The sequence below is a fragment of the Cavia porcellus genome, unplaced genomic scaffold (assembly GCF_034190915.1).
Source record: "Cavia porcellus strain 051 isolate PalLab524CR breed Dunkin Hartley unplaced genomic scaffold, mCavPor4.1 scaffold_30, whole genome shotgun sequence".
Lineage (NCBI taxonomy): Eukaryota > Metazoa > Chordata > Mammalia > Rodentia > Caviidae > Cavia > Cavia porcellus.
The window spans coordinates 45,690,290-45,703,875 of NW_026947513.1; the positions used below are offsets into that span (position 1 = coordinate 45,690,290).

Sequence of the window (13,586 nt, forward strand, 5' to 3'; positions counted from 1 at the left end):
ATGCGACTGCTTCACTGCAGAAAGGGGGCCTCTTTTCCTAAACTGTATAACTTGGTGAGTATTCTCATTTAGTTTTCAGAATCTAACCTATTAAACTAAATGCTGTAAGAAGTATAGTTGAGTGGATAAAGCACTTTTTAATATGTAAGAAGAACCACAGAATTTATATAGTCTTTGTACTTCATAGCAATCATTGAAGGCTATTTTCAATTCTAAAAACAATCAGAAACTTTTATCCAGTCATGAACTTTTAGAGGTAGAAGGAATCTTAAAAATCATGTAAGATAATAAACTAATATTATAAAAGAAAATAAGTGGCACTTGATAATGAGTGTTTGCAAAATAAAAAGTCACATCTCTCATGAGGATACAAAATTATCAAGAATGGGCATGATGGCTACAACAGAGAAGTAGTTGATGAATAATCAGGAGAGAAAGTAAACATCCAAAGTTCCTCAAAACCTCAACTCATTATCTTAGGAATAATACGAAGAGTGAACCGACAGCGGCATGCTATTTGCTAGCTTCCTTGTGCTACTGTAACGTATATTACACACACTTGTTTTAGCTGTCATTTCGCTACCAAAGAAATATATTTACATTTATTGGCATTTCTTTTTATTGTCCTAACCAGCCCTTGAGTAGTAGTGGTTTTTAAAGGTAAAATAATAACAATAATTACACAGAAAAAGGAATAAAAGAAGGAAAAACAGAAATTTTTCATCTGATTAGAATATGTTAATTCTTCTGTAATGCCATATCTTTAAAATCTTAAAATGTAGCATAAATTCCTAATTTTGGAATGTGCAGCTACATATTTCTGACTTTGTAAACTAACTTGTCACCTAGAAATGCAAAGCCATAAATGTTTTTCAGATGACCTCATAATTTCTAATTTCCACATCACCTCTCTCTCTCTCTCTCCCCTCCCTCCTTCCCTCTCTCATCGTTCCTTTTTAATCTGACTCCTCAGCCAGCTCAGGACAGTACCGGGTAATAACTCATAGTACCTTGACACTGAATATGGCAGTGGCCACCCTGCATACCTGTACTCTCCTACACCGGTGGGCAGGCTAGGACCTAAATAACTGCAGTGGGCCCTAAGCACAGTTCTCTCTTGGTCCAAAAACAACATTTGGTTTGTATTCTAGGTACCAAATGGAAAAATGAAGATGCTCTTGGTATTCCTAGGTCTGCTTGGTAATTCTGCTGCCATGCCAGTGAGTATTCCTAGCCATTTCCTTGGTGCAGTGTTGCTGCACAGCCTGAGAACGAGTGGGGTTTGTTTCAGCTGAGGCCCTCATGTGTCTCTGTGCTCTCAGTTCCAGATGTACATGCCCCGAATGCCTGGATTTAGCAGCAAAAGTGAGGAGGTATGTATGCTCAGCATCGGGGAAAGATTTTCCAGAGCCCATCCTTTAGTAGAAGTTCATGAAAGATGAGTATACTGACAAAATTTCTGCTAATATCAAACTTTTAATAAAAGAAGAAGTAAAAGTAGGAAGATGAGGGGCTGGGGATTTAGCTCAGCGGCATAAGCGCCTGCCTTGTAAAGCAGGCAGTCGTCAGTTCGATCCCCGGTACCAATAAAAAGGAAAAAGACCAAAAAAAAAAAAGTAGGAAGATGTGAAAGTTCTAACTGAGGTAAAGTAGTAATTTCTCTTGACATAGTCCTACCTGTGTGCCTCAGTACTGCTCTTCATAAAAGGGTTTATCTTAAACTGAGTCGATAGTAGCTTCTTGGATGTTTGTTAGGTAGCAAAACTAATCACTTGTCCCAAGCGTTTAAAAGTAGATGCTTAAACACCCAGATCTGTTTTATACATACAAGGATCACTAGCCAAATCCAACACACCTCTGAAAGAACCATCGTAGAGTCATCTTGCTCTCAAATCATGAGCACCAAATAAATAGAACAGAATATTCAAAACTTCAAATAGACTTGATTTTTTTGATTATTCTATGTTGATTCTTCTCAAACTAAAATTCTGACTTAAAAAGACCCTGAAATTTTTAAAGGCATACTCATTATAAACTCATGTATACCTACTGAAAGACATTATGACTGCCTACCTTCAAGCCGGAAATTCAATTTTATTCCTGATCACCTGTCAACTGAGAAAGCTTTCACTGTAGGTCACATTAATGAATTCCTCTCATTGCAGATGATGCGCTATGGCCAGTTCAACTATATGCATCCCCCACCTGTAAGTTCTTCTTTATAATATTTCTGATGATTTCTTGTTTACATCCAGCGAGCTACACTGTAATGTTTGCCTTAGGTAACAGAGACAGTAGCCAGTAGCTACTCAGGTGTCTAAACTATATTATAATCATTATGAAAGGTTCAAGAACAGAAAATCGCTTTACTTGTCCCTTTACACCAAATTTTCTCCTTTTTAATTACTAGTATTCTCTCCTATAAGTCAAAATCATTTATTAATTACAAGGATTATTTATACCCAAGGAAAACTGATTTTGGGAAAAGATTACAGAAGACAACAAAAATAGCATAAGTAACAGCCACAAAAATAGCATAGTAAATACTATTAAGGAGGTAAATTTATTTATTACTTTGAAAGGTGACACTGAAATTGTTGGTTATTCAGATGTCAGCTGGCTCTTTGGGTATAGTTTTTCAAAACTTTACAGCCTTTAGGGAAAGGGGGAGGTTTCAGCAATTTACTCTTAATATTTTCCATCTGAATAAAGCCATCCTGACTTGAAGACTCTCACCTAAAATCATTATTTTCAATATTCTCTTCCTCAACTTCTGTGGCCCAATTTTCTCAGACCCTCCTCTTGCTTTTGATGCCTTTGATAATGGGTCAACCTTTTCACCAACTTCATTTTCATAATATCCTGAATCTTAATTCTCACAGCTTTTGCACTACACTATACCATGAGTAATCATCCAATAAATAGACTAATTAATGAAAATTAGAGATAGACTGGCATTAAACCTCAGAGGAAATGTTTCCATGTATACTGACATTGTTACTCTGATGTCAATTCATAAATTTTCAAATCAGAACTGCTTTTGTTATTCTGTTCAGCTTTGCAACTGTGGAGATCCTAATAACAAAAGCACAATTAAGGAGGATCCACCTGTAGCCAAGAAGCACAGGAACATTGTAAGGGTGTATAGACAAGCAATGTTTACTCTTTCTCTTTACCTGTTTTCGTTTTTTGTTCTGTTTTGTTTTGCTTTGATTTCTATTTTGCTTCACAGTCTTGCATTCTTTACCTTCTTTCTGTTTTTTCTTCTCTTTAATCAGCTTGGTAACAAGTCACATGTTTTGAACCTGACATCAAATTCCCTGTGACTTACCTAATACACTTTTTACTTGAGTAAGATTCCAGAGTTAGAAATCGTCAAATTCTTAAACTGACCTTTCTTACTGAATTGTGCCTTTCAGTTAGGTCGGTTTTCTAGAAGATGGAAGTTCATTTTAGCATGACAACACTGTTGCTAAGTCAAGGCCACAGAATTTTTAAGTCTCCTGGCTGGGTTTACAGAATGGGAGTCTGCAGCTCAGCCCCAAGGCAATGTCACTGTTTCTGCTGCTTTTTCAGATGGCACCTATGGGCCCTATGGGCCCTTACGGAAATGGTTACCAAATTCCTCCGCCTTACCCACAGTACCCAATGCCCCCCATGTGGCCCCATCCACTACCCAGTGGGTGGCAGAACCCCCCAGTACCCCAACACCAGACCAAGACGGATCAAAACCAGGAGACTCAGAAGCCCAACCAGACTCAGCCCCAGAAACCACCAGAAAAGCAGCCTTCCAATCAGCCACCAGAAAACCCGCCCAAGGACAAGGCAGATGCCCAGCCGCCACAGGTGAGGCCTGTGGGGAATCCCAAATCGGAATCATGCAAAAGCTGAAAAGCATTGTGGGGGCCCGAGTCTCCGCACACAGGCTTCCTGCTACATGCAGGGCAGGCAGGCCCATGTGGGAGCACCGTATTTAGTTTAGTTCTGACATTTATCCAAAATAGCCTGGCAAGTTGAGGCTAGCTTTTTTCGGCTAAATATTACCTAAATAGGGACCAGGGATATAGCTCAGTGACAAAGTACCTGCCTGGTAAGTGCAAGGTCCTACCTAAGTATCCTTGTAAAGAAGATCTTTACTGGGCATGGGGGTGCATGCCCAGGACTCTCAGCGCTGAAGCAGAAGGATTGCAAGTTTGATCCCAGCTCGAGCGACTAAGATTTCGGGAGACACTATCTCAAAATAAATCTTTATAAAGGGTTGGAGATGTGGCACAGTGTGAAGGCTCTACGTTCAATCCCTCAGTACCACACATACATAAGAAAAAGTATTTTTAAAATGTGGAGCCAATACATTACAACAAAGCGACAGTAAGTGTAAAAGTCAAGAAACAAAGTCTCACTGGGCATAGTGGCACACATCTGTATCCCAGCACTTGGGTCTGAGGCAGGAGGACTGCCACAAGTTAGAGGCCAGCCTCGGCTACAGAGTGAGTTCATGGTCAGCCTGAACTGCATAGCGAGACCCTGTCTCAAAAAACAAAAAAATTGAAAAGAAAAAGAAAAAAAGAAAAAAGAAAGGCTTAGGTACTATCCCTGGCCTTATCAGTTTACGGTGGTGGACAAGTCACTTCACCTTTCTGGACAATAATATCCCCACTAACAAAATGGCAACAGAGATCTCTATTTTGACAGTTTAAACAGGTGTTCTAAAATCAGCATTGTTCCTAGCACTTCAGGATGACAGAAGTGTAGTCCTGATGTAAAGCAAGATGCACAGATGGTCTCTCAAGACCTCGCCTCACCTGTATGAAGCTGTGATTTGGTCATTTATCATCACATGCAATGACAGGTACAGGGAATACAAAATCAATAAAAAGATACTCCTGGATTTGAACCCTGATTTCAGTCACTCCCAAAGCATGAGATTTTGAGCAAGTGATAACTTCTCTAACCCTCAGAGTCAAGAGTAAAATGAGAATAATAATAGAACGTATCTTTCATTCTTATCTGAGGACTCTGTTAACTTAACAGAAAATACTCAATGCAGTACTTGGAAAAACTGTCCAATAATAGTAATTATTATTACCATCTCTGCCTTTAAAGCACACACACATAGAGGAGAACTCAGTGCAGAAGGAAATATAGACCAAGTTTCATATAACTATGTTCAGTTCATTTCATGTTGCATTTATTTTTCTCATTTTCATGTAACTCTAATTCTTTCTCTCTAGCCATTCCCACCATTCAACAATGGATTATTCCCCTTTCAACAACCACCATGGCCAATTCCACAGGTAAGAAGTTTTTATTTCATACTAGCAATAAAAAATTATTTTATTGTATTATACCTTAAGTTAACAGACGTTTGCACACTGTAGTGAAACGCGCTACCCCAATCATGAGAGTAGGAAACAAATGCATCACAGCAGCGATCAGCCAGAAAATGAAGATTTTCTCACTGCATTTCCCACTCAGACTAACCCATGGCATGGAAACCAGCTGAACCACCTAACAGCTACTCAAACCTTATTGATAAATTAATGTAAAAGGGTTGTGCTACTTTATTACTATCCCTCCACTTCCTTGATAGATTATGGGTACAACACTCATTCTCATTCAGTATAATGGGAAAACTGAAACAAAATGGACTTTGAGAACCATAAAGTCAAATATGATTAGACCAAGACCTTTCCATGATGTCTTATTTATAACCACAGATATATCATTATAATCTTGCAAAATAATACTCATAAAAGAATTCTCAAAGAATTCTCAGTTTAGAACTATTAAAATAAAACAATATTGAAATAGTTTTATAAGCATTTTTAAAAAGTGACAAACTATCTGAACTAAAGAAATAGCAAAGGCCAGTTGTGGTCTATTACAAAAAACTGAAACAACATCAAGAAATAATTGACAACTGTTTGTTCAGTCTTAATATAGGTTATTCTTGTCTACAACTCTAGAACAAAGAGGGCTTCCTACTAACAAGGAACAATAAATTTCAAAGAGTACGAGTTCCTTAGCGCTTTTTTCCTTAAAAGAGTGACTTCCTTTCATGGCCATACTGAGTTAAGGAAACTAAGGTGGATAAAGACTTTAAAAGCAGCCTGACTCTCATGCCAGAGTAACATGAGTCTCATCTTCACAGAATTTCTTAAAAATTTATAGTAATATATATGTATGTATATATATCAAAAAACTTAACAACAAAAGAACCACCCAATCCAGAAAGAGACAAATAATCTGAGCAATACTTCTCCAGAAAAGAAGCTCACGTGACCAATAAATATACATTAAAAAAACCACTCAATGTCTTCAGCTGCAAGAAAATGCAAATCAAAACTACAATGAGACTTTATCCTCACTCCACTTGAAATGGCTATTATGGAAAACAAAAAAAGAAAGAATTCTGCTGATAATATAGAGAAAAGAGACTCTTCATTCATTGTTGGTGTGAATGTAAATAACACAGTAGCAATACCAGAGAAAACAGTATGGAGCATCCTTGAGAACCAACAGGTAGAGCTTCCACGTGGTCCAGTGTACACTCCTGGATACACACCTGGAGGGACGGAGTCAGCATTCCTAAGAAACGCCAGCATGCCGTTTCTACTGCAGCACTGGTACCTGCTGCCACATGGTAGAATCAGCCTAGTGCCTGTCCACAGATGAACAGATAAAATACAGCATCTAAACAGAATGTGGCACTATTCAGCCATAAAGAACAAAATGTCATTTGCAGGCAAGTGTATCTAGAGGTGTGGAATGTTAAGTAAAATAATTCAAATCCAGAAAGACAAGTATTACATTTTTGTCTTACATGTGAAAGCTAGAATAAAATAACATTTTAAAAGATGACCTGAATGCAGTAGAGGGACTACAAGAGAAAGGTGAAAGGAAGCTAGAGGAGAGAGGGAGCGAAGAGCGTTCATGCAGGGGAACCAGAAGACAGGTACCACAGAAGCACACCACCAGTGTACGCGTGGACGGAAAGGTTATGGTGAAACCCATCAATACAATGAATGTGCTTTAATAATAATTTTTAAAGATGACTTTTAAAAAAGAATGCCCATAGAAATCAAACTGATTTTCTAAATCCTCCCACTCTGTAACAGTTCCTGAGCAGAAACTCACTTTTCAAATTTGATTAGGAAGACTGACCTCATACCTGAAGCGAGCATTCGAAAAATAACAACAATTATTTAATCTCTATTATTAGATATTCTATTATGGATGTTTGGACATTAATGTCACTCAAATCACTCTATGTCTTCCCTCCCCCTGCCCCGTACCCTCCCCTCCCCTCTAACTTTCTCCCCTTTCTGTGGTGGGAATGGTAAAGGTGCTATGCCTGCCAAATAAGAGATCCAGCCACTCAGGGCATGTTGCGAAGGACAATCTAGGAACCAGCTGAAGTGTTTATATTTACCAGTAATCTCTGAGAGCTCATAACTCTTAATAGTTAGAAAGTGAGAGCTAATGACTAGAGAAGCTAAAGGCTCAGAGTATTAACACCCAGTTTCTAACTCGGGTTAATCTAATGCACCCTCAGTCTTACAAACAAATGGCAGGTGGAGAGCAGTTTTCTCTTGTGTTCATTGTGTCTTTCACCTTCCAGAGGATGCCGCCCCCAGGTTATGGACGCCCACCACTCAGCAATGAAGACGGAGGGGTAAGCACAGCAAAGCTACATTTCCCACAAGGAATAACCATTAGTAGCCTCTGCTTTTTGACCAACATCTAATAGGAAAGTCAAAAACCAACACATGAACTTTCCGAAGCTCAAGCACCTGTCTTAAAAAAAAAAAGTGAAACAAATCAAACCAGTGATTCATCGCTTCTCCTCCACAAGGACAGAAACATGACTCTCACATGCTAGCTAAGACTTTAGACAGTGATAAGCAGAGAAGTGAGTTAAGTGCATCTCTGAATGTTAACCTCAAAAGGGAATTTTAAAAACATCTAATTTGTTTATTGTACATATAAACTGGAGCCTATAGAAGATGAAATACTCTTCAATTTCACCTAGTAAGTTAATGGATAAAATGGACCCAGAGCCCAGTTTTCTTGATACCTAGCCTAATGGCTTTTTACTACATCACATGAAGAAACAATCAAATATATATCAGAGTGACACACACTTAAAATATCCTAGCACTGAAGCTAGGCATGATGGAGCTCACCCGTATATCCTATCGATCAAGAGACAGAGACAGCAGGATCACCAAAAGTTCAAATCCAGCCTGGGCTACACAGCTAAAGCCAGTCAGAATTACATAGTGAAACCCTCAACAAACATTAGTAATTAATTATCTCATTAATTAATTCTAGTACTGCGTCTGGCCTTTTGGTGCATGCCTATAATCCAGCTACTCAGGAGGCTGAGCAAGAGAACAGCAAGTTTGAGGACAGCCTAAGCAACCTGTGAGATTTTGTTTTGTCTCAAAACAAAAATAAAAAGGGCTCGGGCTACAACTCAGTATGAGCCTCTGGATTCAATTACCTGGTACCAAAAAAAAAAAAAACCCTGAAAACTTCTAGTTACCACATCACCAAAAAAATCATGTTAGCAGTTGTGCCACGTCTCCCTACCCCAGAACTTACCGCCATTTTTTCCTTTCATACGTGCTATATTCTCAGTGAAACACAGACACCAATAACTTAGCAGGGGATGGGGCATTGGTGTGCTCTTAAAATAATGACTTGGAAAATCACTCTGTCAATAATGGTGCAAGATGTTTTCTAAAAACATCATTATGAAATAACCCCAAGTAAACAATTCCCATAACTGTGTGGAACTTAACCTAGAAACCGTCATTCACACTTTTGCAAACATGAGAAAGTGAACAAAGTGAGCCAGGCAGTTAACACAGGCATCATGTCCCCATATATCCTTTGGAGTGGCAGGGCAGGGTGCCAGATTCCCTGCAGGACACTGGAGACACAGACTCACCTGCCTGTTTCATCTTCTCTATAAAGAGATTTTAAAAAGCACTATTTTTATATAGATTAAATTTGTTAAAAAAAAAAAACCTAAATGACCTAAATGCCTTTACAAATGTCTAAAACATCACAGGCAGAGCTTATGATTAAATAGCATTTCCCACTGTGAGGGGTACTGGAAAACTGTGATGAAAACACAATGCTTTTACTCAAAACTTTCACATAGGAAAATCAAGTGGGTGAATCCCAGGAAAATAAGCAACTGAAATCAGTGAGATGTTGTGTCTGAAAGGAGTGTGTGCCGGAGCCCGGTTCTGCCATGGTGTCCTGGCTGGAGAGGTGGCAGCCAGGCTGTCCTGGGGGCCACTCAGTGTGCCACAGGGATGAGCGAGCTTGCCAGGGACAGGTGGGTGTGAGCAAGCCGTGAGCAAAGGCACTAGGCCATAAAGAGAACAGAGTACTCAAGGTAGTTGTGAGTGGCTGTAACTTGCAACTACATGAAGTATGTAGGGGGAGGGGGTCAGGCTGAATGTGAAAGTTATAGATAATAATGATTAACACTTATTAGCAATTAACCAAGTTCCAAGTGAGTTGTGCGTTCAGTTTGCTGTCTCATTTGACCATTGCAACAAGCTACCAGTTGATACTATTTTATTATCTCTGCATTACAAATGAACAGGTAAACTGCAGTTGGTCACCCGTCACAGCCCTGGTACTAAATCAAGAACAGGCATTTCAATCCACATCTGCCTAGAGCCCCGTTCAGCACTACACTGTCTGGTTTTCCGTGCTGTGCTAGAAGGTTTAGAATTTATCCTGTAAAGTGAGGGGGATTTTAAACACACACTGGAAGGCCACAGTGGGAGAATCCCCATGTGCTGACTCCCAGCCTCCACAACTTGTGCTCGCAGAAAAGTGCAATTAGAGAAAAATAAGAGCACACAGTATCCGGGAAGACGCCACTGCAACGGCTCAGGAGTAAGGGGCGTAAAGAAGAGTGCAGGCTTCCGCACACCCACCTGTCCCCGGCAAGCTCGCTCTCCCCTGGGGCACCCTGACCGTCCCCCAGGACAGCCTGGCTGCCACCTCTCCAGCCCGGACGCCATGGCAGAACCGGGCTCCGGCACACACTCCTTTCAGACACAACATCTCACTGATTTCAGATGCGTATTTTCCTGGGATTCACCCACTTGATTTTTCTATGTGAAAGTTTTGAGTAAATCATTGTGTTCTCATCACAGTTTTCTAGTACCTCACACAGTGGGGTACTGTCCAGGGAAATAAGGGAGAAAGTGGAAACCTGGGTTGTCAGCAGTGACTGAGTTGCTACTGGTGACTGTTGTTAGATGTAAAATTTTGGAGAAGGGTTTTGGTGGAGAGGAGCCCAGTGAGCACTTCAGTGGAGCAGCCTTGGCTTCAGGAGATGGTGTCATGGGATGGAGTTATGCCTTTTTGGATCATTAGCATGTGTCCAGATAGAAAGTATAGACATGCCACAGATTGTTCAAGGCAGGTGTGTGAGAACAGAAATGAAGAGGGCAGACGAAGGGGAAGAAATTAAAAAGTATACACATAAATAATAAACTTAAACCTTCAGATTTAAGATCTAGGCCAATTGGTCAAAAACACCAAAAGAGAAAACCAAGGGTGTAGATCATGAAAACCACAGAAGCATTGAATTTCAAGACAGAAGAGCCAATGGTGTTAAAAGAAGCATGTGGTCGATAAGATTTTCCTGTTGCTTTAAAAAAATTCCAAGCAGCACAGCATGGTAGGGAACAAAGAATAATTATGAATTTCCATCTTCTTCCCTACAGAATCCTTATTTCGGATTTTTTGGATATCCTGGCTTTGGAGGTCGTCCCTATTATTCAGAAGAGATGTTTGAAGATTATGAAAAACCTAAGGAAGAAGATCCTCCTAAGCCAGAGGATCCACCATCAGAACCTTCAGCTAATTCTACAGTTCCTGAGACTAATTCTACCCAACTAACAAATCAAGGCAAAAATGACACCGGTCCAACACTAAACAGTATTCCTGGGCTGAATACTGGCAACAACCCTACAGTTCAAAATGGGATCTTCCCACTCCCTACAGTTAATTTTTCAGGCCAAGTAATACCCGGAAGTCAAATTCCATGGAAACCAAATCAGCCCAATATTTATGGAAGTTATCCAAAACCTAACATCAGAAATTCTCCTTCAGGAAGACAATCAAATCCCACACATACTGCCACTGGGCAGAGACCACCTGGACCTTCTTACCGGAACCAACCAGGTCAATGGGATGCTCAGGGGAACTCCTTCGCTTGGGAAGGCAAACAAGCAGCTGGGCCCAAAAATCCAACTTATCACAAAGCTTACACTCCCACTTCCAGAACCAATTACCCCAGTTATGCAGGAAACCCAGCAAATTTCAGAAGAAAGCTTCAAGGGCCAAACAAACCTTTTGTGGGGACCAATGTTACCCCAATGAGTCCCAAACAAGGTACTATTGGCCGCAATGAAAAGATCCAAAATCCAAAGGAAAAGTCCCTAGGTCAAAAAGAAAGCACAATTAATCCTACAAAGGGTATGTCAGGCTCCTGGAGAAATTCACAATATCCTGGAGTTAATAAACCAAATTATGGGTGGCCTCATCCAGAGGATAACATGCTAGGCCCAAATTTTAATTCTGTTAATCAATATGAAAATTCCTATTACCCAAGAGGAGAAGTCATAAAAGTGCCAAGTTCCAATGCAAAAACCCAAAGTCAGAACTTTCCCAAAAGGGTTGCTTTAGAGCCAAAAAGAATTCCATATGAATCACAAACTATGCAGCCTGAATTAAAGCACAGTACACACCAGCCCATCTATCCTGAGGTAATCCCTTCTCCCAAAAGAGAACATTTTCCTGCTGGAAGAAATACTTGGAGTCACCACGAAATCCCTCCACCCTTTAAAGAAGATCCTGGAAAGCAGGACAAACATTTACCTCATGTTTCCCCGGGCTCTCAAGATAGTGTTTTCTACCATAAATATAACTCCTTTTACACCAGGGAAAATTCACCATACACTGGGAGCAACACATGGGAGAAGAGAGCTGATTCTCCCAAAACACAAGCAAAAACTCCACAGTATCCTCTGAAGAATACAGATCAGAAAGAGACCATCCAGTATAATGAAAAGGACCCATCTGATCCAACCAGACACGGGCCCTTTCCAGGACTAAGTAGGTGGGGTGAGGAAGTGTTGAGCTTTAATGAAAGGCCCATGGGAAGGCACAATGATGGTGAGCAGTATGCCTCAAATCAACCAAAGGAATACCTTCCCTATCCCTTAGATAACCCATCTAAGCCCAGAGAAGAGTCTCCTTACACTGACTTTTATCCTTGGAGCCTTGATGAGACTTTCCCATCCTACAGCCCAGGTCCCACAGTGTCTCCGCCAGGGAAGAACAGAGGTCATCAGGTTAATAACGCCATGCGACAAGAAGGAAGTGCTCTCTTTCCTTCACCAAACTCCTGGGATCAGGGGATTCAAGTGCAGGGGCAGCAGGAAAGCGAGCCACAGTTTCACAGAAACTACTGGGATCAGGCAACAAATTTACATGAAGTCGGTCCACCAAACCAGAGAAAGAACTATCCCTATCCCAGTCAGCCCCACGTTGGGCTCCAGAAAACCCCAACCTGGCAGGAAGGCAAGAATCTGAATTATGATATGCAAATGACCAGGTTGTATTCACCAGAGAGATCGCATTTGGCTTTCCCTGATGTAATGCCTCAGAGCTATCCCTTAGGTCAAACAAAATCACATTTATTTCACCCAAACCCAAGCAGCTCCTGCTGTGTTGGGGGTGCTGCAGGGCCCCATAAGAATCCCTTGGCCCTGCAAGACTACACCCCATCCTATGGCCTGGCGCCAGGAGAGAATCACAACACCAATCCCACCTACACAGAAAGTAGTCACACCACGCACACACGACCGAATGTTTCCCCAACCAGCATCCTGCCTGGCCAGAGGAATAGCTCAGAGAAGAAACTTCCTGGGGAAAGCACAAAGCCAAGCACTTTGAGAGACAATGTGTCCTCTCTGAAGAATGCTCCATGCTCTGCAAAGACCCAGCAGGGCACAGGGGGAGTCAGATCCTTTCCCAAAGCCAGTGCCCCTCAGTCAAACACACTTTGTCTCAGTAATGATCTTGGAGGAGATGGGAACAGCGTTCTGGAACAAATTTTTGAAGGCAACCATCTCAGCGAAAGAACTGTCAACCTTACTCCTGAGCAGCTTTTTATTGGAACACTTGATGAAGGCCTCAAGCCCCCAGGTATCCAAAAGGAAATGCAAGGAGAGGAGGATGACAGGCCGCAACAGAGGCCACCTAGCATCCTGCAGGTACCATGCTTTGGCTCCCAACTAACACAGCTTCACTCCTCTAGCACTGGAACTCCATCTAGCAGTAGAAGACCAGGCCCATCTGGTGGGGATCTAACTAAGCCTACTGAAAATCCTAACACATTTGTTGGGTTCGCTACTGGGGAGCCATTTAGAAGTATAAATGCTGACCAGCTCAGTGTAGCAGGACACACTCCATTTGAATCTTTTCAAAGAGGGACTGATCCTCAGGACCAGATACAAGACTGCTTACTAATTCAGGTCTAG

At 41.1% G+C, this 13,586-nt stretch overlaps 1 protein-coding gene across 1 annotated transcript; it reads left to right on the top strand.

Annotated features, from left to right (window-relative positions):
• On the top strand, window positions 1–13,586 carry Enam (enamelin). The gene is made up of 8 exons (XM_003467537.3): window positions 1–54; window positions 1,152–1,220; window positions 1,329–1,373; window positions 2,166–2,207; window positions 3,577–3,846; window positions 5,232–5,294; window positions 7,622–7,675; window positions 10,764–13,586. Exons 1-8 carry the CDS (start codon window positions 1–3, stop codon window positions 13,584–13,586), a joined length of 3,420 nt encoding a protein of 1,139 aa, XP_003467585.3.

What these genes read in the sequence shown, in the direction of transcription:
- Enam (XM_003467537.3), top strand. Translation starts at nt 1, where the DNA reads ATGCGACTGCTTCACTGCAGAAAGGGGGCCTCTTTTCCTAAACTGTAT. An exon ending in TTAGCAGCAAAAGTGAGGAG is followed by an intron (nt 1,374 to 2,165) that starts GTATGTATGCTC and finishes CTCTCATTGCAG; the next exon opens with ATGATGCGCTATGGCCAGTT. An exon ending in CAGATGCCCAGCCGCCACAG is followed by an intron (nt 3,847 to 5,231) that starts GTGAGGCCTGTG and finishes CTTTCTCTCTAG; the next exon opens with CCATTCCCACCATTCAACAA.